Below are 24515 nucleotides of genomic sequence, written 5' to 3'. Positions count from 1 at the left end.
ACCTGGAAATAATGATATATTTGGATATATGCTACAACTTATGATAAGGTAAAGGTTTCCCCTGACGTTAAGTCCAGCCGTGACCGACTCTGGGGGTTGGTGCTCATCTCCATTTCTAAGCCGAAGAGCCGGCGTTGTCTGTAGACACCTCCAAGGTCATGTGGCCGGCATGACTGCATAGAACGCCATTACCTTCCCGCCGGAGCGGTACCTATTGATCTACTCACATTGGCATGTTTTCGAACTGCTAGGTTGGCAGGAGCTGGAGCTAACAGCGGGCGCTTACTCCGCTCCCCGGGTTTGAACCAGGGACCTTTCGGTCTGTAAGTTCAACAGCTCAGCGCTTTAACACACTGAGCCACCGGAGGCTCACAACTTATGATACAATACAATATAATATATAATACTAATAGTATAATATACTGGTAGTGTATTATATATATTGTGGTATAATAATATAGTACAATATGATAATATATAATAAGTGTATATTATATATCACATATAATATTACCAATAATATTGCAGTACAGTGGTATAGTACAATATAAGGTAAAAGTTTTCCCCTGACATTAAGTCTAGTCGTGTCTGACTCTGGGGGTTCGTGCTCATCTCCATTTCTAAGCCCAAGAGCCAACTGCATGCAGTGCTGTTACCTTTCTGCCAGAGCGATACCTATTGATCTACTTACATTTGCATGTTTTCGAACTGCTAGGTTGGCAGAAGCTGGGGCTAACAGAGGTAGCTCACCCTGCTCCCCAGATTTGAACCACCGACCTTTTGGTCAGCAAGTTCAGCAGCTCAGCAGTTTAAACTGCTGCGCCACAGAGGGCTCCATAACAAATCTAGTGCTACTACACTTAGTACAACAGTTGTAGGATTATTTTCTCCTGGTTTGTTTTTCCTTAATGTTCAATTATAAAATGATATATATTTCAGTAATTTCGCACTTGCAGTTTTGGGAAACCTTTCATAATGACAGTAATTTATTTTTATTACTGTTTTAATTCTTAATAATTAAGTTGCATCTCTAAACTGTTTTAATATCACATTAAATCCCGTGGCTCAGTGCTATGGGATGATCGGAGTTCTAGTTTGGTCAGGCATCACTATGTTGAAAGAGAAGGCTAAAGACCTTGGGAAACTGCACCTCCCATTATTCCGCAGCATTGAGCCATAGCACTTGAAATTATGCAAAACTACATTCATTCTATGGAGCCCCTGGTGGCGCAGTGGATTAAACCACTGAGCTGCTAAAGTAGCGGTTTGAATCCGGGGAGCGAGGTGAGCTCCCGCTGTTAGTCCCAGCTTCTGCCAACCTAGCAGTTCAAAACATGAAAATGTGAGTTGATCAATAGGTACCGCTCTTGACGGGAAGGTAACGGCACTCCATGTAGTCATGCCGGGCACGTGACCTTGGAGATGTCTACAGACAACGCCGGCTCTTCGGCTTAGAAATGGAGGTGAACACCACCACCCAGATTTGGACGCGACTAGACTTAATGTCAAAGGGAAACCTTTATCTTTTACTATCTTTATTCTAAGTGTGAGCAATAAACCTAGCCATCTTTTCCAGTTCGCCGGGTCAGTTTTCCATTTTTTTCCCCAGGGAAGTTTGAAGAATCTTGCATACTACCAGAATCTTCTACCTTACCTTTCAAACATTTTAATTTAAGTTTAGATGACATTAATTTTGCACTCTGCCACTTTGTCTGCAGCCTATCAGGCAAGCCTAGGTCTGGGCCAAGACCCTTCTAATGATTGCAATGATAACCAATGGGAAGTGCCGGCCACATGACCTTGGAGGTGTCTATGGACAATGCCCACTCTTTGGCTTAGAAATGGAGATGAGCACCAACCCCCAGAGCCGGACACAACTAGACTTAATATCAGGAGAAATATTTTACATTTACCTTTACATTCATTCTACAGAGGGGGGAGATGTGTAAAAATACTTTGCGATTGTAGCTCATCAGACAAGACAAAAAAACCAGTTGAACCTCCTTCGATCTGTTAGGTAACTATCCTAGTTTAATAACAGAGAGATCCAGGAGGAAAACAACAACAGGCCAAGCCACCCAACTGGTTATGCCATTGTAAAAAGCAATTCCTTGGGGCAACTGTGGCCTTCATAATGTGTGCCTCGTTTCATGACTTGAGTAAAATGATAAGTACCAGCGAATAACCCAGGGCTAGACTATAATGTGCTAAGTACCTTGTGTAAAGTTTGGAACCTGGGGTTATATACCCATAATGGGTGCATCTACACTGTGGAGTGAATGCAATTTGACAACACTTTGACTGCTATGGCTCAATGCTACAGAATCCTGGGAGCTGTAGTTTTATAAGGTCTTTATATTTTAACCATTGTTCTGTGTATTTTAATATATGTATTTTATATAATTATGTGTTTTCAGCTATGTTTTAACCTGCCTGGAGCCACGAGGAGGGGTGGGTAAGAAATGAAATAATAATAATAATAATAATAATAATAATAATAATAATAATAATAACAACCACGATTATTGTGTTGTATATATTGTATATTATTATTATTATTATTATTATTATTATTATTATTATTATTATTATTATTTAGCCTTCTGTGCCCAGAAGTGCAAGTACTGTACCAAAACTGCCAATCCAGGGATTCCATAAAAATGATCCGTGGCAATTAAACTGGTGGCAAATGTCTTAATATGTACAGTAGAGTATAGGGAACCAAAAGTCTACTGTTCATTTTACCACCTCATTTGTCTAAGGATCCCTAGAGTGCAGTGATTTGAGGGATTGGTACAAAGCACATGACCCACGTCCATGTGTGAATGTGCCATCAAGTTGACTTATGGTGACCCCATGAATTTCATAGGATTTTCTTACGCAAGGAATACTCAAGAGGTGTGGTATTACCAGTTCCTTCCTCAGAAATATATAACCCAAAGCACCTGATATTGCTTGGCTGTCTCCCATCCAAGCACTAACCAGGACTGATCCTGCTTAGTTCCAAGATTAGAGGATAGAGCCCATCATTTTTGCCTTTGATGTATCTTTTTGCTAATAAATTTTTATTAACTTTATAAATTAATTATAAAGTTTGAAACCACCTTAACTGCCATGATAATGCTGGGGAGTCATGGAATAGAATAGAATAACTGGGTTGCTGTAAGTTTTCAGGGCTGTGTGGCCATGTTCCAGAAGCAGAAAATCCAACAAATGCTACATTCAGCAAAGGACAAAAGGAATCCTCTCACCTCTACAGGAGTCTACCGTATACCATGCAGCTGTGGACAAGTCTACATACGGACCACCAAACACGAATCAAGGAACACGAAAGGCACTGCAGACTAACTCAACCAGAGAAGTCAGCCATAGCAGAGCACTTGATGAACCAATCTGGACACAGCATATTATTTGAGAACATAGAAATGCCGGATCACTCTAACAACCATCATGTCAGACTGCACAGAGAAGCCATTGAAATACACAAGCATGTGGGCAATTTCAACAGAAAGGAAACCATGAAAATGAACAAAATCTGGCTACTGGTACTGTATTAAAAAACTAAAGTGTGACGAACTATTGGACCTATCCTGGACTTTGATATGGAACTTGTGTGATTTTAACTGTTATTTTTAATTAATTTACAGTATGTTTAATGTTTGGTTTTAATTGTAATTGTTATGTTTGGAATGGTATGTTGGGCATCGAATTGCTGCCGAGTCTGTGGCTGCCCTGAGTCCCCTTTGGGGTGAGAAGGGCAGGATACAAGTATGGGAAACAAAGAAATAAATAAATAATATTTTGAGCCATCTTAAGGCGGCAGGAATTATACAGTCCTTCCAAAGAGGCGAGAGGGCAACCAAGAATTACAGTGGAGTCTCACTTATCCAACATAAACGGGCTGGCAGAATGTTGGATAAGCAAATATGTTGGATAATAAGGAGGGATTAAGGAAAAGCCTATTAAACATCAAATTAGGTTATGATTTTAGGAATTAAGCACCAAAACATTATGTTATACAACAAATTTGACAGAAAAGTAGTTCAATACGCAGTAATGCTATGTAGTAATTACTGTATTAACAAATTTATCACCAAAATATCACGATGTATTGAAAACATTGACTACAAAAATGTGTTGGATAATCCAGAACGTTGGATAAGCGAGTGTTGGATAAGTGAGACTCTACTGTAATTATCTAGGCAGTAGTGGTAACCCTCTGAAGCACCTTCTTATCTGCCTCCATGTTTTTTTAAGACTTGAGCCTTCTCTGCCAAAGATAACTGGGGTCTCACCAAAGTACAACTTCCATAGCCTTGAGCCAGGGTGCCAAACTGCGTTAATTCCATAGTGTAGATGCCCCAGGGAAGAGACGCGCTCTCCTAAAGTCAAGCGCGGCCCCTGCAGGAATCCGTAGCATGTTACACCTGCAGGAAGGTGCGCTGCGGACAGGTGCAGAGGGGGCTGGGGAAGGAGCTTTGGAGCGGAAGGAAAGAAGGCCGTCTCTTCCTTTCCCAAGAGAAACGACCGAGGAGTCCTTCCCAGGCAAAGTGGACAAGAAACCCAACACCTGAGCAGGACCTTTTCCGGAAGAACCGTGTTGAACTCGGAGTCGCCCCAGGGAAGGGAAGGAAGGGCGGGGTGGAGGCGCCATGGCCTCCTGGTGGCTCTTCCTCGGCCTCACCTGCTTCCCGACAGGTGAGTCCCAAGCGGGGCGCCTACACTGTCGCTTTAATGCAGTTTGACCCTTCTTTCACTGCCAAGGATCTCTACTAAGGACTTCTGGAAGTTGCAGTATTTTTCTAAGTCTTTTCGCCTTCTCTTCCCGACAAAGTACAACTCCCACGATTCCCTAGCCTTGAGCCATGGCAGCTCAGGTGGTGTCAGACTATATTAATCCGACAGTATAGATGCGCCCCTCCTCTAAAGGATATTTCTCACCCCCGGTAAATCCTTCTCTCTTGCAGTATTACGGAGGGCCCACGAAGGTGACCCTTTCCCTCCTGCCCTGCCTTCCTGCTTGTCCTTTCAACCACTTCCTGATAAACCTGTCATGAGTGCCATCAAACTGTTTTTGTTTTCCAACGTTTGTTTGACAAAGCGTTTTGTTTGAAGAAGAAGAAAAAACCCTCCAGATCAGATAAAAATGTGTGCCAGTTTCTTTTGAAGTCTAATTTTCCCCTTTTTATTTACCAGTAACATATTATTATTATTAGTAGTAGTAGTTGTAGTAGTAGTATTGTATGACACAGCAAACAAGATAGATATGCTGGATTTCGTTTCACAAAATCACAAGTCGAACACTTTCCAAGTGTCTAGGACTGTGTGATGTATTTTTGGATGATGCGCGCAGATCCCAGTAGGGTGGCCTTTTGCAGATCATAATTTTGTCAATGTCTATTGTTTCCAAATGCTGGCAGAGATCTTTTGGCATGGCACCCAATGTTGTTGTTGGTGTTGTTGTTGTTGTTCTTCTTCTTCTTCTTATTATTATTATTAAACGTATACATTTTAGACAACATCAAACAACAATCAGACTATAGAAACAGAGAAAGTAACAAGTACAGTATACATGTTTGCACAACTTGCAATACTTTTTTTCGTGTCACTTCTGGTGTGAGAGAATTGGCCATATGCGAGGACGTTGTCCAGGGAACACCCGGATGTTTTTGATGTTTTTACCATCCTTGTGGGAGGTTTCTCTCATGTCCCCACATGGAGCTGGAGCTGATAGAGGGAGCTCATCCGCGCTCTCCCCGGGTGGGATTCGAACCTGGCAGCTTTCAGGTCAGCAACCCAACCTACAAGTCACAAGGCTTTAACCCACTATGCCATTGGGGGCTCCAGTAGAATACATTGAAACACTAAACACTGCACCTATAACACTAAGTTAAATATTTACTTATTTACAGTATTAGGGAAGAGGGAGCAAGCTTGTTTTCTGCTGCCCTGCAGACTAGGACACGGAACAATGGCTTTAAACTACAGGAAAGGAGATTCCACCTGAACATCAGGAAGAACTTCCTCACTGTGAGAGCTGTTCGACAGTGGAACTCTCTCCCCGGGGCCGTGGTGGAGGCTCCTTCCTTGGAGGCTTTTAAGCAGAGGCTGGATGGCCATCTGTCGGGGGTGCTTTGAATGCGATTTCCTGCTTCTTAGCAGGGGGTTGGACTAGATGGCCCATGTGGTCTCTTCCAACTCTACTATTCTATGATTCTATGATTCTATGATTTATATTTTCCCCTTCTCACCCCGAAGGGGACTCAGGGAGGATCACGGGACATACATATGCGGCAAACATTCAATGCCATTTTTTACAGACAAGGCAGACACTTGTATATAGAAGGAGGTATATATATATATAGCCTTTCCCCCATTAAACAAGTGAAATGTTACTTCCAATTAGTATTGGAACTCTGTCTTCTCTTTTTAAAAAATAATTTAAAATTTGACTTTAAATACAGTATTATAATTTTTACATATAATCCAATTCTATATATTTTTCCATCTCAAAGGATCACTGAGCTCTACTCGGGGAGCATATGACATAAAACGGTACAGGAATATAAAACGGTATCACATAAAATTATAACAACCACTAACAACACATAAAATCAAAATAGCACAATTTGAAAACCACAGAACATTTATAGTTAAAACTAGCTGCCATCAAATCATAACTAAAGTGCCAGAGTGTGCACCTCAGTTGGTCCATTTCAATCTACTCAAGGTCAAAAGCCTGTTTTAAAATCAATATTTTTAGTTTTACATAACATAAATTCAATGCTACCGCATTTAGTACAACAGTTGCAGGGTTATTTTCTCCTGATTAGTTTTCCTTAATGTTCAATTTATTTTTCTCCTGATTAGTTTTCCTTAATGTTCACATAAATGAATCTCATCTATTCAATGGGTATCTTCCAGTTGGGCTGTTGTGTGGTTATAAGATGTTTACTGTTGTGTAGATATAAGATTTTATGGTAGCAGAGGTCAGATATAAAATGTGTGCCAACTTCTTTTGAAGTTTCTTAATTCATTTCTTAATTTCTGTTCGGAGGGTCTATGGCAGTAGCATTTGCATATGCAAATTTTTGTCTGCCCCAAGTTAAATCTAAATAAATAAATGCAGGGTAGTGCTTATAATGGCTCCTTTGGAGACCAAGATTCAAATTTTTGCTCAGCTTCAGACAAAGGCAATGGCAACTGTCTCCTGAACAAATCTTACAAAGAAAACCCTATGATAGGATTGCCTTAGGGTCACCACCGTGCAAAAAGGGTGATGGCACACAATGCTAACACTAGAAGGAAAAATCACAATGAATATGGAAAAGAAAAACCTTTAATGTTTACCTTAAAATTCACTGTGACATGAAAAATTGAATCAGCTTAGTAGTGCAGAATAATGAACTCAGTGGAGTCTTAATTCTGAGTTAACAGAAACTGAGTTCCAATCCAACAACACTGGGAAAACTGCCTTATTCTTAGCCCTGCTTCACAGAGTGTATGCATATGATTGTAGTGTATGTACATTTTAATTTTACTATGTTAATGTGTATAAATTTGTATTTTTATTTTGATACGTTTTATTCTGTTATTGTAATTACCCGCTCTTGGCCCCATGTAAGCTGCCTCGAGTCCCTTTGGGGAGATGGAGGAGGGGTACAAAAATAGAGTTGTTGTTATTATTATTATTGTTATTTATTATTATTATTATTATTATTATTATTATTATTATTATTATTATGACACAGCAAACAAGATAGATATGCTGGATTTCATATCACAAAATCACAAGTCGAACACTTCCCAAGTGTCTAGGACTGTGTGATGTATTTTCGGATGATACGTGCAGATCCCAGTAGGGTGGCTTATTGAATGATGCCATTGTCATACATGAAAATTTCAGTTAAATTACCACTGGTGTGCTATGGAATTGTAGGAGCTATGGATGTCAGTACTATCTGGCAGAGACGGCTAACGACCTTGTAAAACTACAGAGCCATGGCAGTTAAAGTGGTGTCAAACTGCAGTAATTCTATAATATATATGCAGCCCAGGTGTTGCAGCAGAACTCACACAAAGTATAAGTGTCAAGGTTTGTTTTTTTTAATTAACAAGAAGAACAGTGATTTTTGCTGTCTCCCAGGCTTTTATATTCTTACTGACTTTAGCTAGAATCCTCACAATGGCTGAAAATGAAAAGGATTTCCTGGCAAGAATAAATTGATCTCTGGACCCCTGGGACTTTGCCAGTGCCTTTTTATTGCTTCAATCCCTGGGTCTTACTATACTGTCACCAAAGTGTGAGATGAGGGTATAGGCTTGGCAGGGAAAATGCTGTACATGAACTTGCTCCACCCTTCTCTTTCAGCTTTTTATGGGTATATATATTTATTTATTACAGTCGATGACCAGCAACAGAAAATGTACAAGCATCAGAATAGTGTAGAAACGTATACAATTAGATATTAAGAAACACAGTGAAGAACAAGGTTAAAACACAGTATTGAATATGGTAGTTAAAAGAGTATAAACCATTTTATGGGTAAAACCACATTTACATCTTTAGTTCAGCTAGGTGCTGCTCAAAATATCTGAGCTTTTTAAATCATACAAACCACATATTTATATTATTTATCTCTACTGATATCACTATCTTTAGCTTTGCTAACAGTCGGAATGATACATTGGTTTATTTTTCTTTGATAAACATAGGAATGTTTACTTTAAAAGCCTTAAGAAATTGTCATTGTTCCACTATGATTTCAATTTTTGGATCTTTGACATAATTGCTGATCCATAACCTTTGCGGTTATGTTTGGATTAAGTTTTGTCTACTGCTGTGTGTTCTAAATTGATAACTTTTCTACTCTTTATTTGTTGATGTTCTGAGAACATATACTGCGGAACATGATCTTACCTGTGTACTGTACTGAAATTCCATAAATGTTATAGTAAATAAATCTGAGATAGAAATTTCATAAATTAAAAAAATTGTTTGGAACACAAAATGATGAACTTCAAATGCATTAGCCTATTCCAAGGAAAACAGAGTGAAAACATAATCTATGTCAGAGCCCTTCCACACAGCCATATAACCCAGAATATCAAGGCAGAAAATCCCACAGTATCTGTTTTGAACCGGGTTATTTGAGTCCACACTGCCATATAATCCAGTTCAAAGCAGATAATGTAGGATTTTATTCTGCTGTGTGGAAGAGACCTCAATCCCTCAAATAAAATGGATTTTCTGAAAACCATGTTTACTCTAATAAAAAATCAGAGCACACTCAAGACTTCTTCCAAAAACCAAAAAAACAGAAAACAGGAGTACAACAACTATAGCTCCTTCCACACAGCTGTATAAAATCCACACTAAACTGGATTATATGGCAGTGTGGACTCAGTTCAAAGCAGATATTATGGATTATCTGGCTTGATATTCTGGGTTATATGGCTGTATGGAAGGTCCCTAAGACATTGTTGTTGTTTTAGTTACTGGTCTTTCTAGATCCATAACTGATCCAGAAGGAGATTATGGAGGCTCGTCCACTCATTGAACCTTCTGCAGAGGGTAACTACTTTGTCCTTATCGCTCACATGGCCAGCTAGTTTTGGTTTCTGTCTCTCCCTGCAATTCTTTCTAGCTTCTGAAATTGTACTGATTAACATTTTTTTATTTTTCTCCTGGATGATATCTTCTAATATATTTTTTGTACTTGTAGATAACTGATCTGTACATTCTTCCTTGTAGGCTGTATCTCTGTCCTGGTGACGGTGCCAGAAACTGAGCGGTACACCATGTTATTTGCCTCTGTGATACTCAGATGTGACTACAGTACCTCCGCACCACTGCAGGATGTGGTAGTTACCTGGCGTTTTAAATCCTTTTGCAAGGATCCCATCCTTGACTACTACTCTTTTGGTGAGTGCTTCTATTTGCTCCCCATTACTACTGTAAAGTGGTACTCTCCCTCAACAAATAAGAGAGCCAGGAGGGTTTGTGAAATAATGAGGGTTGTGATTACGCTACATTATATAGTACAGTTGTCCCTCTACATTTGCAGCTTTAACTTTTGTGGATGTGATTGTTCACAGAATTCATTATTCACAATTGGATTTAAAGTTCTCTTCAGGAATCTCTAGGTCCTTCAAAATTACTCTCTAGGAATCTCTAGGATCTCTAGCATGGCCTATTAAAGAAGATCATACAACTTTCTGGAGGAGTTGTTTCAGATGCAGAGATAAATATTCCTATGGGAAGAATTAATGCCATTGATTCAGTTTAACAGTTTTCATTTCAGAAATTTTGGTGACCCTGATAGATCTCAAGCTGATTGATACTCAAGGCCATTTCAGGTTTTTGCGATTTTTCTTCCCATTGTTGAGGGCTCTAACTTTATTCTAAATGTGAGCACCAGCCTAGCCATCTTTTCCAGTTCCCTGGGGGAGTTTTCCATATTTCCCAGGGAAGTTTGCAGAATTGTGCATACTACTAGAATCTGCTACTTTACCTTTCAGACATTTTTATTTAAGTTTAGAAGGCATTAATTTTGCACTCTGCCACTTTATCTCTAGCCTATCAGGCAAGCCTAGGTCTGGGCCAAGACCCTTCTAATGATTGCAATGACAACCAACGGGAAGTGAGGATTGTCGCTCAGAAAAGGGGGCAAAATGAACCTGTCCTGGGTGTTGATTACAGCCAGCGGAAGATCACCATTCGAAACAGTAAGTATTTGCATCCTTGGGAAAATCCCTCACCACCATCACCATAGCACCAGTCATTCATGCTGTGAGCCCTAAGCTGACTGCAGTGTTTAGAAGGATAAGAGATCAATATGGGTTATATGTTGATATGCTATGGACATTATTTATACATCCAGTTGCAATGAAAGGCCTAGTTTTCCTGGAAGATCCTGTTGCTGCACACCACCAAGGAAGATGACAGATCACACTGTTCAGTGTTCTTCTGTGTTATGGAGGAAAAAGAATGGAGTCCTGTAGCGCTTGGACAACAACATAAACAGAAGCCAGTCATCTTAATTTATTAGACTTTTCTCCTCTGTAGAAGCAGATCTCGTGATCAATGAAGTGATGTGGTGGGACCATGGAGTCTATTACTGTGCTGTTGAAGCTCCAGGAGATACATCTGGTGACCCAGATAAAGAGGTCAAGCTCATTGTTTTGAGTATGTAGCACTATTTTATTTTTCTTCTTTTCAGAATAGCATTCTCTCCCATTCCTCACTTTTCTCACCATCCATCATATTGACAGGAAGAAAGTATGGAAATAACAGGATACCAAAGATAGTACCCTAGTAGCCTAAAGATCGTAACCAAGAAGATACTCGTGTCCTAATAATATCTAAGGGCTTGTCTATACTGGCTACAAAACCCACAGTAGCCCAGAAGTCACTACTGGATGTCTACATGATGTCCAAGGACTTCCAGTCCTTAACATGGGGTAAACCAGGTTGAATTAGTTTAGCCATGCACTGAGAGTCAAGTAATGCTCTAGGACAGGCCTTCTTAAACTGTGGGCCCCAACCCCAAATGGGATCTTCTTAGTTCAGTGTTGGGATCCTGAAATAATTGGCAATTGTAAAAGTTTTCTGAACACCTAGTGGCTGTTTTAGATGTTTACACAGTGTTTACAGTGGACCCTACAGAAGATGCTTCAGCTGTACTCATAAAAAGGAAAATCAGTCTGTTAGTCATGTATGTAATAGCTTAGTTAATGTTAATGTGTTGTTTTGTATAGTTATACCTTACACCAGAGCTTTCCAAACTGTGTGTCGTGACACATTAGTGCAGGGGTCCCCAAACTAAGGCCCGGGGGCCGGATGCGGCCCATCGAAGCTATTTATCCGGCCCCCACGGCACAAGGGCAGAAGTGGGTTGGGCTAAATGACTCAAGGGGTCTCTTCTTCTCTTACAACCATTATTATTATTATTATTATTATTATTATTATTATTATTATTACTATTATTATTATTATTATTATTATTAACATTGAGGATGGGTGGCCATCTGTCAGGGATGCTTTGCTTGTGCTTTTGGTCCACAAAGGCAGAAGGGGGTTGGACTAAATGGCCCAAGGGGTCTTTTCCAACCCTCTTTATTATTATTATTATTATTATTATTATTATTAACATTGAGGCTGGGTGGCCATCTTTCAGGGGTGCTTTGCTTGTGCTTTCGGTGCACAAAGGAAGAGAAGGGGAGTGGACTCAATGGCCCAAAGGGTCTCTTCCAACCCTCTTTGTTATTATTATTGTTGTTGTTGTTATTATTATTATTAAAGTAGGTAAAGGTTTTCCCCTGATGTTAAGTCCAATCATGTCTGACTCTGGGGGTTGGTGCTCATCCGTAGAGACACCTCCAAGGTCATGTGGCCGGCATGACTGCATGGAGCGCCGTTACCTTCCCACCGGAGTGGTACCTATTGATCTACTCACATTGGCATGTTTTCGAACTGCTAGGTTGGCAGGAGCTGGAGCTAACAGTGGCCGCTCCCGCCGCTCCCGGGGCTTGAACCTGGGACCTTTCGGTCTCCAGCTCAGTGCTTTTACACACTCTGCCACCGGGGCTCCATTATTATTATTAATTATTATTGCTTGGTGGCCGACTATAGTCCGGCCCTCCAACGGTCTGAAGGATCTTGAACTGGCCCCCTGTTTTAAAAGTTTGGGGACCCCTGCATTAGTGTGTTGGCTGCAATGTGTAGGTGTGTCACACAAACGTAATGAGAAACATCTGAGTCTGTGAAATAAGCAATACATCATATTTAAAAAATATATATAAATGAAAGGATTTCATGAGATATGTTGTTTTTCCATACATTTCATTATGACAAGTTTAACCTCCAGTTTGCTAGTAAAAGTGAATTACTGTGTCACAAAATGATGCATGTATAAAAAAGTGTGTCACCAACATGAAATGTTCTGAAAGCTCTGCCTCATATGCTATTTTTGTATAAAAATGATGTAAAATATTTTTAAAATATTGATAATTACAAACTGGAAGGTGTCCAGAGGAGGGCAACTAAAATGATCAACGGTCTGGAGACTTTGCCCTATGAGGAACATCTTAAAGAGCTGGATATGTTTAGCCTGCAGAAAAGAAGAATCAGAGGAGATATGATATTCATGTTTAAATATTTTAAAGGATGTCATAAGGAAGAGAGAACAGAGTTGTTTTCTGCTGCTCTGGAGACTAGTGCTCAGAACAATGGGTTCAAATTACAGGAAAGGAGATTTCAGCTAAACATTAGGAAGAACTTCCTGATCATGAGAGCTGTTTAACAATGGAACGCTGCCTCAAAATGTGGCAGAGGTGCCTTCTTTGGAGGCTTTTAAACAGAGGCTGGATGGTCATTTGCCATGGGTGCTTTGATTGTGCTTTTCTTGCATGGCAGAGGGATGAATTAGATGCCCATGTGGTCTCTTCTGACTCTATGATTCTTAAAAACGATATCCAGCCAGAAGAAATTTAAAAATAAAAATGACAAGAAAAACAGTGAACAGTACATTTATTTTGAGCTTGTCCTCTTCATCTGACCAGACTGGCTGACAGTAATCTTGATCATCATTGGTGGCCTGCTCCTTCTCTTGCTGATTGGGATTTGCTGGTGCCAGTGTTGCCCCCAGCATTGTTGCTGCCATGTGCGCTGTCCCTGCTGCCCAACTCGCTGCTGTTGTAATGAAAAAGGTAAGTCAATTTCCTGCCTTTTTTCGTGGTTTACAGAAACAAATCCAAAATAACCTCTGTGGAATACAGAATCTTTTCATAAGCAAGTGTATGCCCAGAAAACTATTTTGACACTTGTGAGAGGCTTTGAGGGCAATGAAAGGAATGCAATCATATACTGTTATGATTGAGCCTCATGGCTCTGTTACTGACAGACGTGGGCGTAAGACTCCTCGGGAGTCAGATACTCTCGAGGAGCGAGAGAGAAAAAGACTGCGAGACATATTTGCAGCACCATCTGACGAAGAATCTTTCGAAGGGTTTACGGAGAGAATGGAGGAGGGGCTGGTTAGCTCAGAGGAGGATGAGATGGATTGGACTCGGGTAAGGGAGGAATTGGGTGCCACTGGCCATGATGGGACAGAAGATGAATGGGGACCTTCAGGATTAGACCCATGGCTTAGCTGGAGGGATGGGACGGGATCCACAGCTGGAGATGCTGTTGGGCGTAGTCAGAGGTGTTCCAGCTCTGACGAGGAAAGTGATGAGGAAACGCCCGGGTTAAGGAGGACAGCTGACAGTGATGAAGATTTGTAACTGGCATAAAATGGGGCTTGGGAGCAATTGCAAATTGCGTCGGGCAAGGTAATCTGGGCAAACGCTTGGGATCCGTGTGTGTGTGGGACGCTTCCCTGAAGACTTGTGTGCTTTCCTGTGCTGAGACGTAAGTTGATTGGAATCCAAGGTCAGACGGCGGGAGGGATTGTGTGGGCATTTGTTTGTGCAAACCTGTGCTTACTCTTATTAGCTTGACCTTCCGTCGTCTTTCTGACGGACGCCATCTCCTGCTTTGAGAACCCGGACTGAACTGACCACGGCTTGTCTTCCCCCCTTCTTGGACTTGGAAAAACTACAAACGTCTGCTTCTGGCTTTGATCTACGGAACGGAACTGGTCTACTCTACTTCTGCAATCCTTGGCTGAATTGCTCGTGTTGGAGATCCTGTCTACTGTGTGTGTGTGGGAGCGACGCAAGTTACTCTAAGCACAGTGCTGGCAGCAGAGAGGAATCTGCTGCCAATTAGTTGCATTCTTTGTATCTTTTGTTCCTTGGCTTTTGTTCTGTTAATACCTAGGCTGAAGCAAGCAGTTTGTTTTTACCCGGATTAAACTCCGGTTTAATCCGGTTTATCTTTTGAACATTTACTTTTGTCCCTTTTTGCTACTAAAGGCAAAAACTGCCTGGCCCTTGTGTTTTTACGGGCATTTTTGAGTTCTGTAATCTAATAAACTCTGTTACTTTGAATCTTGTGGCGTTCTGTCTTTGACAGATTGCCCGACGCCCATAAAAAGTTTATTGCAGCAATAAACCCGTCAGGAAGACGATGGATGAGTTAAGAGCCAAAGTAGACCAATTGCAAACGGCCTTTACCGTAAGCCAAACAGCTTTTGCTGTGAAAGGACATGTTTTGACTCCTGAACGCTTTGACGGAACCAGGTGCAAGTTGCCAACCTTTTTGGCACAAGTGGAGCTTTATTTTTCACAGCTCAGTGTTCATGCTTTTCCTACTGACACTAGTAAGGTGGCTTTTATTTTGAGTTTGTTGACCGGTCCCGCAGGACAATGGGCCACTAATTTAATTTTGGGAAATGACCCAGTCAAGGACAATTTGAATAATTTCAAAAAGTTGTTAACTGATACTTTTGGGGATCCTCTCCGCACGGAGAACGCTGGGTGGGCTCTGTATCGGTTGAAACAGGGAAAGGGGACTGTTTTGGATTACTTAAATAAGTTTAACCTGTATCGCCACCAGCTGGATTGGGGGGAAAATGCATTCATGCTTTTATTTACTGCCGGGTTAAGTGATATGCTCCAGGATGAATTAGCACGCTTGGAGCCGGCTGAAAGCTGGGACGCCTTAGTAGCTAAGGTGCTGCGTTTAGACGCAAGGTTCGAGGCTCGTAAACACTCAAAAGCAATGTGTGCGCCACCCATGCATGTAACCAGGGCACCTGTGGTGATGGGGGAAGAGCCCATGGAGCTTGGGGTCTTTAAAAAACTGTCTACAGAGGAAAAGAGCCGTAGGAGGCAGCTGGGCTTGTGTTTGTACTGTGGGAATGCTGGGCATTTTGCCAAAAATTGTAATGTGAAACCTTCCCAGCTTTCGGGAAAAGGCCAGCCCTAGTGCGACGTGAGTCCAACGCACTAGGGCTCCTCAAGCAGTCAACTGAGGGGAGGAAGCATGTTTTCGTACCCATTACATTATCTGTTGGGGGAAGGGAACTTGTTTCTACTCTGGCACTGCTGGACTCAGGAGCTACGGTCTCCTATATAGATATTGAGTTTGCTAAGAAGCATGGCATTCCTAGAGTGCGCAAGGCATGCGACGTGTGGGTGGAGGGAGCAGATGGGAGACTGCTGGAGACTGGGGTGGTTAACCAGGAAACCTCAGCAGTAACGTGGGAGGTGCAGGGAGTAACGGGAACGTTTGTGTGGGATATTACGAGCTTGCCTAGATATGATGTGATCCTGGGGATGGATTGGCTAGCTGTAGTAAACCCACAAGTGGATTGGGCAACACGTAAAGTGATCTTAAAGAGGCAGGATTGTTGCACTTTAAACGTTACTCATGCTGATATGGAGGGAGTGCCTGCTGAGTATGGGGAGTTCTCTGATGTATTTTGTAAAAGAGAAGCGGACAAATTACCACCGCACAGGCCATATGATTGCGCCATCAAACTGGCAGAAGGTGCGAAACTGCCAGCAGGGAGGCTGTATGCCTTGACTGTACCGGAAAGGCAAGCTTTGCGGGAGTTTTTAGATGAAAATTTAGCCAAGGGGTTTATTCGCCCATCTAGTTCTCCAACTGCGGCACCAGTATTCTTTGTAGCCAAAAAGACTGGGGAACTTAGGTTGGTCTGCGACTATCGGATCCTAAACAAATACACCATTCGGGATAGGTACCCGCTGCCTTTAATCTCGGAACTGTTATCAAGGGTGCAAGGGGCTAAGGTCTTTACCAAGCTTGACCTGCGGGGGGCCTATAACTTAATCCGTATACGGGAAGGGGATGAATGGAAGACGGCATTTAACACGTGTTTCGGATGCCACGAGTTCCGAGTCATGCCTTTTGGGCTTTGTAATGCTCCTGCGGTCTTCCAGAGGTTCATGAACGATGTGTTCAGGGACCTAATTGACCAATTTTTAGTGATTTATTTGGATGATATCTTGATTTTTTCTAAGGACGAGAAAGAACATCGTCAACATGTCAAGCAGGTTCTGCACCGACTGCGGGCTAATGGGCTTTTCGCCAAGGCTTCCAAATGCGTCTTTCATGTGCCTGAAGTGGAGTTCCTAGGTCATGTAGTGTCAGGTAGGGAACTTAAAATGGACCCACATAAGGTTGACGCCGTCAACTCATGGCAGGAGCTGAAAACTAAGAAGGATGTACAAAGGTTCTTAGGTTTCGCTAATTACTACCGGGAGTTTATTCCGAATTTTGCAAAGCTCACGGTACCTTTGACGCAGCTTCTGCGCAAGAAACAGCCATTTGTGTGGGGGCGGGAAGCTCACGAGGCGTTTCTACAACTTAAGTCTAGTTTTCAATCGGACAACATACTAACCCATCCTGATGTTGACAAACCGTTCGTGGTAGAAGCGGACGCTTCTAGCTACGCGTTGGGGGCTGTATTGTCTCAGAAGGACTCCTCAGGGACCTTGCGTCCCTGTGGATTTTACTCGCGGCAACTAACACCCTTCGAGCAGAACTATACCATATGGGAGAAGGAGTTGTTGGCGATTAAGGTGGCGTTTGAGGTGTGGCGGCACTGGCTTGAAGGGGCACGGCACCAGATCGTGGTCAGATCTGATCACAAGAACTTAGAGCACTTGCAAACAGCAAAGAAGTTAAACCAGCGTCAAATCCGATGGGCTTTGTTTTTCTCCAGGTTTAACTTCAAGGTGCAGTTCGTAGAGGGGAAGGCAAACTTGCGGGCCGATGCTTTATCCCGCAAGCCGGAGTTTAAGACCAATGAGCAGGTTGTATGTCAGACCATCTTGCCTACTGCCTCTCTGTGTGTTGTAGATAATGAGCTCGGGTTACATGACCAGATCCTTGCGGCTCAGAGGGATGATGTGTGGACACAGGAGCAACTGATGCTGCTCTCAGCAGGTAACCGTACCATACTGCCGCATCTACAAGATCAAGACGGAGTATTGGTACGCAGGGGGCAGGTCTACGTACCAGTGGGGGCCCTCAGGTTGGAGGTGATTAGAGCCCACCATGACGAACCCATGGCTGGGCACTTTGGCAGATTCAAGACCGTGCAGCTCATTACCAGGAGCTATTGGTGGCCAAAGATGCGGCAAGACATTCTGCGCTTTTGTGACAGCTGCGCCGTTTGCCAGCAGAGTAAGACGCCTGTTGGGCGCCCTAGAGGGTTGTTGTCGTCTTTACCTGTTCCGGACAGGCCATGGCAAATCATTTCCATGGATTTCATTTCAGATTTGCCTAAGTCTGGGGGTTATACTTGTATTTGGGTGGTGGTGGATTTATTTAGTAAACTGGCTCATTTTATTCCTTGTTCAACCATTCCGGCGGCCCCTACGTTGGCCTTACTATTTACTAAGCACATCTATCGTTTGCACGGAGCACCCGAGGTGATTATTTCAGATAGGGCTCCGCAATTTGTGTCACGCTTTTGGAAACATTTCCATGAGTGTTTGGGGACTAAGTTAAACGTTTCTTCAGCTTTCCATCCGCAAACGGATGGACAGTCGGAACGGGTTAATGGGCTCTTAGAGCAATATCTGCGTTGTTTTTGTTTAGACCAACCCACGGCTTGGGTGAAGTGGCTACCGGTGGCGGAATTTGCTTACAACAATGCGGTGCACACATCTAGTCAGCATACGCCGTTTGAGCTAACTTATGGTTTTCACCCACGGGGAGGTGTGGCGCCGTCGACCAATGTGGTCTCTTCGGACCCTGTGTACCGCTCTACGGAAATGGCTGCATTGCATGATGTTGCCCGTCGCTTACTGCTGGAAGCTAAGGCAACGCAGAAGACTCAGGCTGACCGCCACAGGCAGGCAGGGGAGGAGTTGGAAGAAGGGGATTTGGTGTGGTTATCTTCCAAACATATTAAACAGGCTGGGGGAAAGTTTGCGCCTCGGTATTTGGGTCCCTTTCCTATCGTTAAAAAGATTTCTTCCGTTGCGTTTCGTTTGCGTTTACCGTCTAGTTTAAAGGTCCATCCAGTCTTTCATCGTTCACTGTTGAAACTTGATACCTCTAGTCGTCGTGGTGCTATAGCGGAGGGTATCACTGCCACTTCTCCGCCATCGGGGGAGGAGGCCTTTGTGAGAGGGGATAGTGTTATGATTGAGCCTCATGGCTCTGTTACTGACAGACGTGGGCGTAAGACTCCTCGGGAGTCAGATACTCTCGAGGAGCGAGAGAGAAAAAGACTGCGAGACATATTTGCAGCACCATCTGACGAAGAATCTTTCGAAGGGTTTACGGAGAGAATGGAGGAGGGGCTGGTTAGCTCAGAGGAGGATGAGATGGATTGGACTCGGGTAAGGGAGGAATTGGGTGCCACTGGCCATGATGGGACAGAAGATGAATGGGGACCTTCAGGATTAGACCCATGGCTTAGCTGGAGGGATGGGACGGGATCCACAGCTGGAGATGCTGTTGGGCGTAGTCAGAGGTGTTCCAGCTCTGACGAGGAAAGTGATGAGGAAACGCCCGGGTTAAGGAGGACAGCTGACAGTGATGAAGATTTGTAACTGGCATAAAATGGGGCTTGGGAGCAATTGCAAATTGCGTCGGGCAAGGTAATCTGGGCAAACGCTTGGGATCCGTGTGTGTGTGGGACGCTTCCCTGAAGACTTGTGTGCTTTCCTGTGCTGAGACGTAAGTTGATTGGAATCCAAGGTCAGACGGCGGGAGGGATTGTGTGGGCATTTGTTTGTGCAAACCTGTGCTTACTCTTATTAGCTTGACCTTCCGTCGTCTTTCTGACGGACGCCATCTCCTGCTTTGAGAACCCGGACTGAACTGACCACGGCTTGTCTTCCCCCCTTCTTGGACTTGGAAAAACTACAAACGTCTGCTTCTGGCTTTGATCTACGGAACGGAACTGGTCTACTCTACTTCTGCAATCCTTGGCTGAATTGCTCGTGTTGGAGATCCTGTCTACTGTGTGTGTGTGGGAGCGACGCAAGTTACTCTAAGCACAGTGCTGGCAGCAGAGAGGAATCTGCTGCCAATTAGTTGCATTCTTTGTATCTTTTGTTCCTTGGCTTTTGTTCTGTTAATACCTAGGCTGAAGCAAGCAGTTTGTTTTTACCCGGATTAAACTCCGGTTTAATCCGGTTTATCTTTTGAACATTTACTTTTGTCCCTTTTTGCTACTAAAGGCAAAAACTGCCTGGCCCTTGTGTTTTTACGGGCATTTTTGAGTTCTGTAATCTAATAAACTCTGTTACTTTGAATCTTGTGGCGTTCTGTCTTTGACATATACTTTACCTGTTTAATACTATCTGGAGGACACCAGGTAAAAAGATTGAACTAAGTAAAAATGGAGGCTCTATCATAGTCTTCCATTCCTTGTGGTCAGATACGTCATTTGTCTTGAATGAAAGAGAAACTTTACTATCATTGATTTGGGCTCACACTGTCTTGTGATTATGGTTATATAAAACACACAAACTAAAAATCTATTTCTTTGTTTGCTCTGTAGTCCTGGAACGGCATCAATTCATGAAGCAGGCTCGACAGCTTTTGCCATGGATGGCACACCACTCCCAGGCGTCTTCATACCAACTAAACCCACTGTTACAGAGAGGTAGTTCAGTCAATGCCATAAACTGTTGTGTAAATGGATCAAGACATTCCTAATAGATGTAGTCTTCCCTTCAGAAATAAATCAGGCATAGAACTCATAGAAAGACAAAGGTAGTCTTTAAATCCACTCTATTTTACCCAAAAAAGTTTTTTAAAGGTCCTAGTACAGAGGTTGTGAATCATGTGTTATATGTAGTCATGTGTTCCAATGTAGTCATTGGAACTTGCAGTTCAACATACAATGTGCACACAAGCACTGGTCTAGTATAAATATATTTTGTAGCACAGGGACATGACTGATTTCCAAGTAAAAATCCAAAATTAAACTAGTGATAATGAGATACTTGGAGAGTCTGTGTAAGGTCTCAAGAAGGATTTTTTCTTTACTCTAAACAGAGGAACTTTTGGCCATCTAAGTAGTGTTGAACTAGCCAGCCATACTATTAAGCAGAATGTGTTACCTTAAGAAGCATGTGCTGGGGGAAGAAATAACAAGGTGATGGAAAAGAGAACAGTGTGCTCCCACGAACCTAGCCAACTGCCTTTGTGTCCTGGGGAGGATGGTATTCAAGGCCAGAATGCTATTAAAGCATTTCACTGGCATATCTTTGCCAGTATGGGCAGAGGCAGACGGAAATTACTGTAAGTTTAACAATCATGGAGAAAGTAAGGGATTAGAGAAATAGGCCAATCAGGCCCAACCTAAACTACTGCTTTGCCTCATCTTCAGTGTGCAACCCTGGAAAAAATACATTTGTTGGTCTTGAGCGCCAGCAGGCTTCTGGGCGCTATGTCATCATATACAGCCACAGCTAGAATTGAAGAAAGATTCAACTACCACTTCAGTCAGCTTCTGTATAGTGAATGGGAGAGGGCATTGGCATCCTCTTCATCTTAGACAGCCAAATGTCTGGTCCTGATAAGACAGCCCATCAGCTTCCTCTAACTGTGAATTTATTTTTTCTTAGAAATGTCTACACATAGCAGTCAGCCTCTGATGCCTCCACTTCCTCAAATGCCCCACAGCAATAAGTTCTTAGACCATCTTGAGTCTGAACTCAGGAATCTCAACCTTTCCCAGCCTGTGCTGCCTTCACACCATGTTGGGGTCAGCCGACAGCCTAGCATCCTTTCTTCTCTGGGACCAGAGATTGTCGAACGCAGAGTGATCCAGCTGCCTCCCTTAGTGGAGCACATCCCTTCTTCTCAGAGATCTAGCAGTTCCTCACGCCCACGTCAGACTATCTATACCCCAAGACCGCGTAGCACCCCAAATGAGGAAGAGAGGCCAGGGAGTAGGCGGAAGCGCCGTTTATCTTTGGATGAAGATTTTCATTCCAGCGATGATCAAGAATCATGGGGCAGAAACAGGGAGCTCAGAGCTGAGAGGCGGAGGGATAGCAACTATTATGGCCGGTCTCGGAGTTCCAGGCGAGACACAACATCTTTATCGCATAGTAGAAACAGTCTTCGTTCCTATCCGGGGGAGGCTAGGAGGGAGAATTCCAGACAACAGCACTCTGACAGAAGATATCAGCGTTCTGAGCAAGAACCTTATCGACAGAGCAGTGATCGCCGGAGCCGCCAACGACATCGGAGCTATTCTCCCCCTTCCCGACGGGAGTCTTGGAGCTCATCTGATGAGTCTGAGCGCTTGCGGAGGAAAATGAGACAACAATACCAGCGCCGTTCCCCACACTGGGCGGAGGATAAACCACCCAGTTATACATCGGTTGAAAACGGCTCAGCCAAAGTTGACATAAACAGAAGCCGGACAGAGCGGCAATCGGTAAATAGGTTTTCTTCGTATAAATTTTAGGTGTTACAATGGACAGGTGTGAAATGGCTCATATTGTAAAATAACTGTTTTCTATAAAAGTGCTCTTTTTTTTTTACACAAACTTTTGAAATGAAAAGGTTCAAGATAAAATTGTGGTGTGTGTGTGTGTTTTTTTTTTTTTCCATATCAGGAGCGGCCTGAGAAACCCGCTTCTGGTGTGAGAAAATTGGCTGTCTGCAAGGATGTTGCCCAGGGGACGTTTGGATGTTTTGATGTTTTCACCATCTTTGTGGGAGGCTTCTGGTCATGAAAGCCTTTAACAACACACAAAACTTATGATTAAAAGTTGACTTGGTAGCCCTTTCGGAAGTGATGGGTCTTAAGTTGCATCTTAAATTCTGAAAATCATTTAGCTGTTGGAGCTTTTCCGGCAGGTCATTCCACAGTCCTGGGGTGGCCGATGAAAAGGCCCTCTGGGTGACAGTTGTTAGTTGGATTCCAGCAGCTTGGAGTCAGAGTTCCCCAAAGGACCTTGGTGTCCTACGAGATGGATTGGGGAAGGCTATCCTGTAGGTAACCTGGACCCAAACCATGTAAGACTGTAAAGGCTATAGCCAACATTTTGTATTTTGCCCAGAAACTTATTGGCAACCAATGGAATGACTTTAGTATAGGAGTGATATATCACATAGAGCAGTACTCTGAGATACATCTCCTTACTTTGGTCAGTGTTGTGTTGCTCTTAGGAATGCAGAAATTCCAAGCACAAATGGATGTAGCAGCAGTAGTTGACATACTTAAATAAGTCAACTAATGAGATACTCCAGTAAGTCAGTATGAGGAAAAATGCAGCTTACGATAATTAAAAATGAATAGGGACCTGATACACTTTCTGGCTTTTAACTAATATGAGCTTTCATTTTCTCTTCTAGGAAAAAGACAGTTCTCGCAGTGGAAGGAGTGTGGTCCTCTAGTCCTTTTTTAGTTTGGCTACAGTATAATAGAGTGACTGTGTCTGCTCACTTGAGACATATTCATCTCTGGCTGTGAACAATTATCATCAAGCATCTCATGATTTTCTCATCACTTTCAGCCTGTGGTTGTTTACATTGAATGCTTTAATTTCCAATATGGTTGTTTATGAAAAGGTGTGTCTATGCTAAGAAAAGTTCCTTGTTATGCATTTATTTTGTGTTTAAGGAATAGCTCAGCAGTAGCCAGATTATCAGCCTTTGAAAAAGCATAGCCACAAGGGATGCAAACCAGTAAAGCCAATAGAAATAAATGAAAGTTTCATCATAAACATGGTTAGAAATAGGCAGCAAACAGGGCCGGCCGGAGATATTTTTTGATGTAAAGCGGGGGTGCTGAAAAGCGCCCCCGCCACCGGCGCCCTGGCCCTGCCCAGCGTGCCCTGGCCCCGCCTCCCACGCTGCGTGGGAGGCGGGGCCAGGGCGAATAGTGAGGGGGCGGGGCCAGAGTTGGCCCCGCCCCCGTGCCCTGGCCCCGCCTCCCACGCAACGTGGGAGGCGGGGCCAGGGCACGCTGGGCGGGGGGGGCGGCGTCAGAGCTGGCCCCGCCTCCCACGTTACCCCCGCTCGCCCGTCTGGCCTTTTGTAGCAGGCCAGACTCAGCGGAGGTTTCTCCAGGCCGCGATTGCGGCCTGGAGGAACCTCCGCTGAGTCTGGCCTGCTACAAAAGGCCAGACGGGCGAGCGGGGGTAGCGTGGGAGGCGGGGCCAGCTCTGACGCCGCTGCGTGGGAGGCAGGGCCAAGGCACGCTGGGCGGGGGGGGGAGCGGCGTCAGAGCTGGCCCCGCCTCCCACGCTACTCCCGCTCGCCCGTCTGGCCTTTTCTAGCAGGCCAGACGGGCCAGGGCGCACTGGGCGGGAGGCGGGGCACCGTCAGGGCGGTGCCCCGCCTCCCGCCCAGCCTGACGGCGCCCCCCCGGGCCTGCGCCCGAGGCGGCGGCGTCAGGTGCCTCATTAGTGGGGCCGGCCCTGGCAGCAAATCTAATCTCTAGATGCTGATACATTAAGAAGCCAATGTGCTCATGTGTTTGACTTCAGTCTGAATTGAGTCTACAATATGTCCTCAATGTTTTTAAATATCTACATGAAGCTTTGAGGGTGGGGCGGATCATCCAGTTTAAGGGTTGAGTGCCCTCAATATATTGACCATATCCAGCTTTCCCTTT

The 24515-nt window shown here is 43.6% G+C and overlaps 1 protein-coding gene across 1 annotated transcript; it reads left to right on the top strand.

The window, feature by feature from the left end:
* The first annotated feature begins 4371 nt into the window (after positions 1-4371).
* On the top strand, positions 4372-23654 carry ildr1 (immunoglobulin like domain containing receptor 1). The gene is made up of 8 exons (XM_008107870.3): positions 4372-4698; positions 9755-9925; positions 10579-10728; positions 11069-11188; positions 13564-13710; positions 20436-20540; positions 21508-22328; positions 23252-23654. The coding sequence occupies exons 1-8, from the start codon at positions 4653-4655 to the stop codon at positions 23291-23293; spliced, it is 1602 nt and encodes a 533-aa protein (XP_008106077.3). The 5' UTR covers positions 4372-4652; the 3' UTR covers positions 23294-23654.
* The last annotated feature ends 861 nt before the right edge of the window (positions 23655-24515 follow it).

Source organism: Anolis carolinensis, chromosome 3, assembly GCF_035594765.1.
Source record: "Anolis carolinensis isolate JA03-04 chromosome 3, rAnoCar3.1.pri, whole genome shotgun sequence".
NCBI classification, from domain to species: Eukaryota; Metazoa; Chordata; class Lepidosauria; order Squamata; family Dactyloidae; genus Anolis; species Anolis carolinensis.
This window is presented reverse-complemented; position numbering and strand designations above follow the sequence as displayed.

Excerpts from the sequence above, each read along its gene's own strand:
- ildr1 (XM_008107870.3), top strand. The coding sequence starts at position 4,653 with ATGGCCTCCTGGTGGCTCTTCCTCGGCCTCACCTGCTTCCCGACAG. Across the intron at positions 11,189-13,563 it reads GGTCAAGCTCATTGTTTTGA|ACTGGCTGACAGTAATCTTG; the intron begins GTATGTAGCACT and ends TCATCTGACCAG. Across the intron at positions 13,711-20,435 it reads CTGCTGTTGTAATGAAAAAG|TCCTGGAACGGCATCAATTC; the intron begins GTAAGTCAATTT and ends TTTGCTCTGTAG.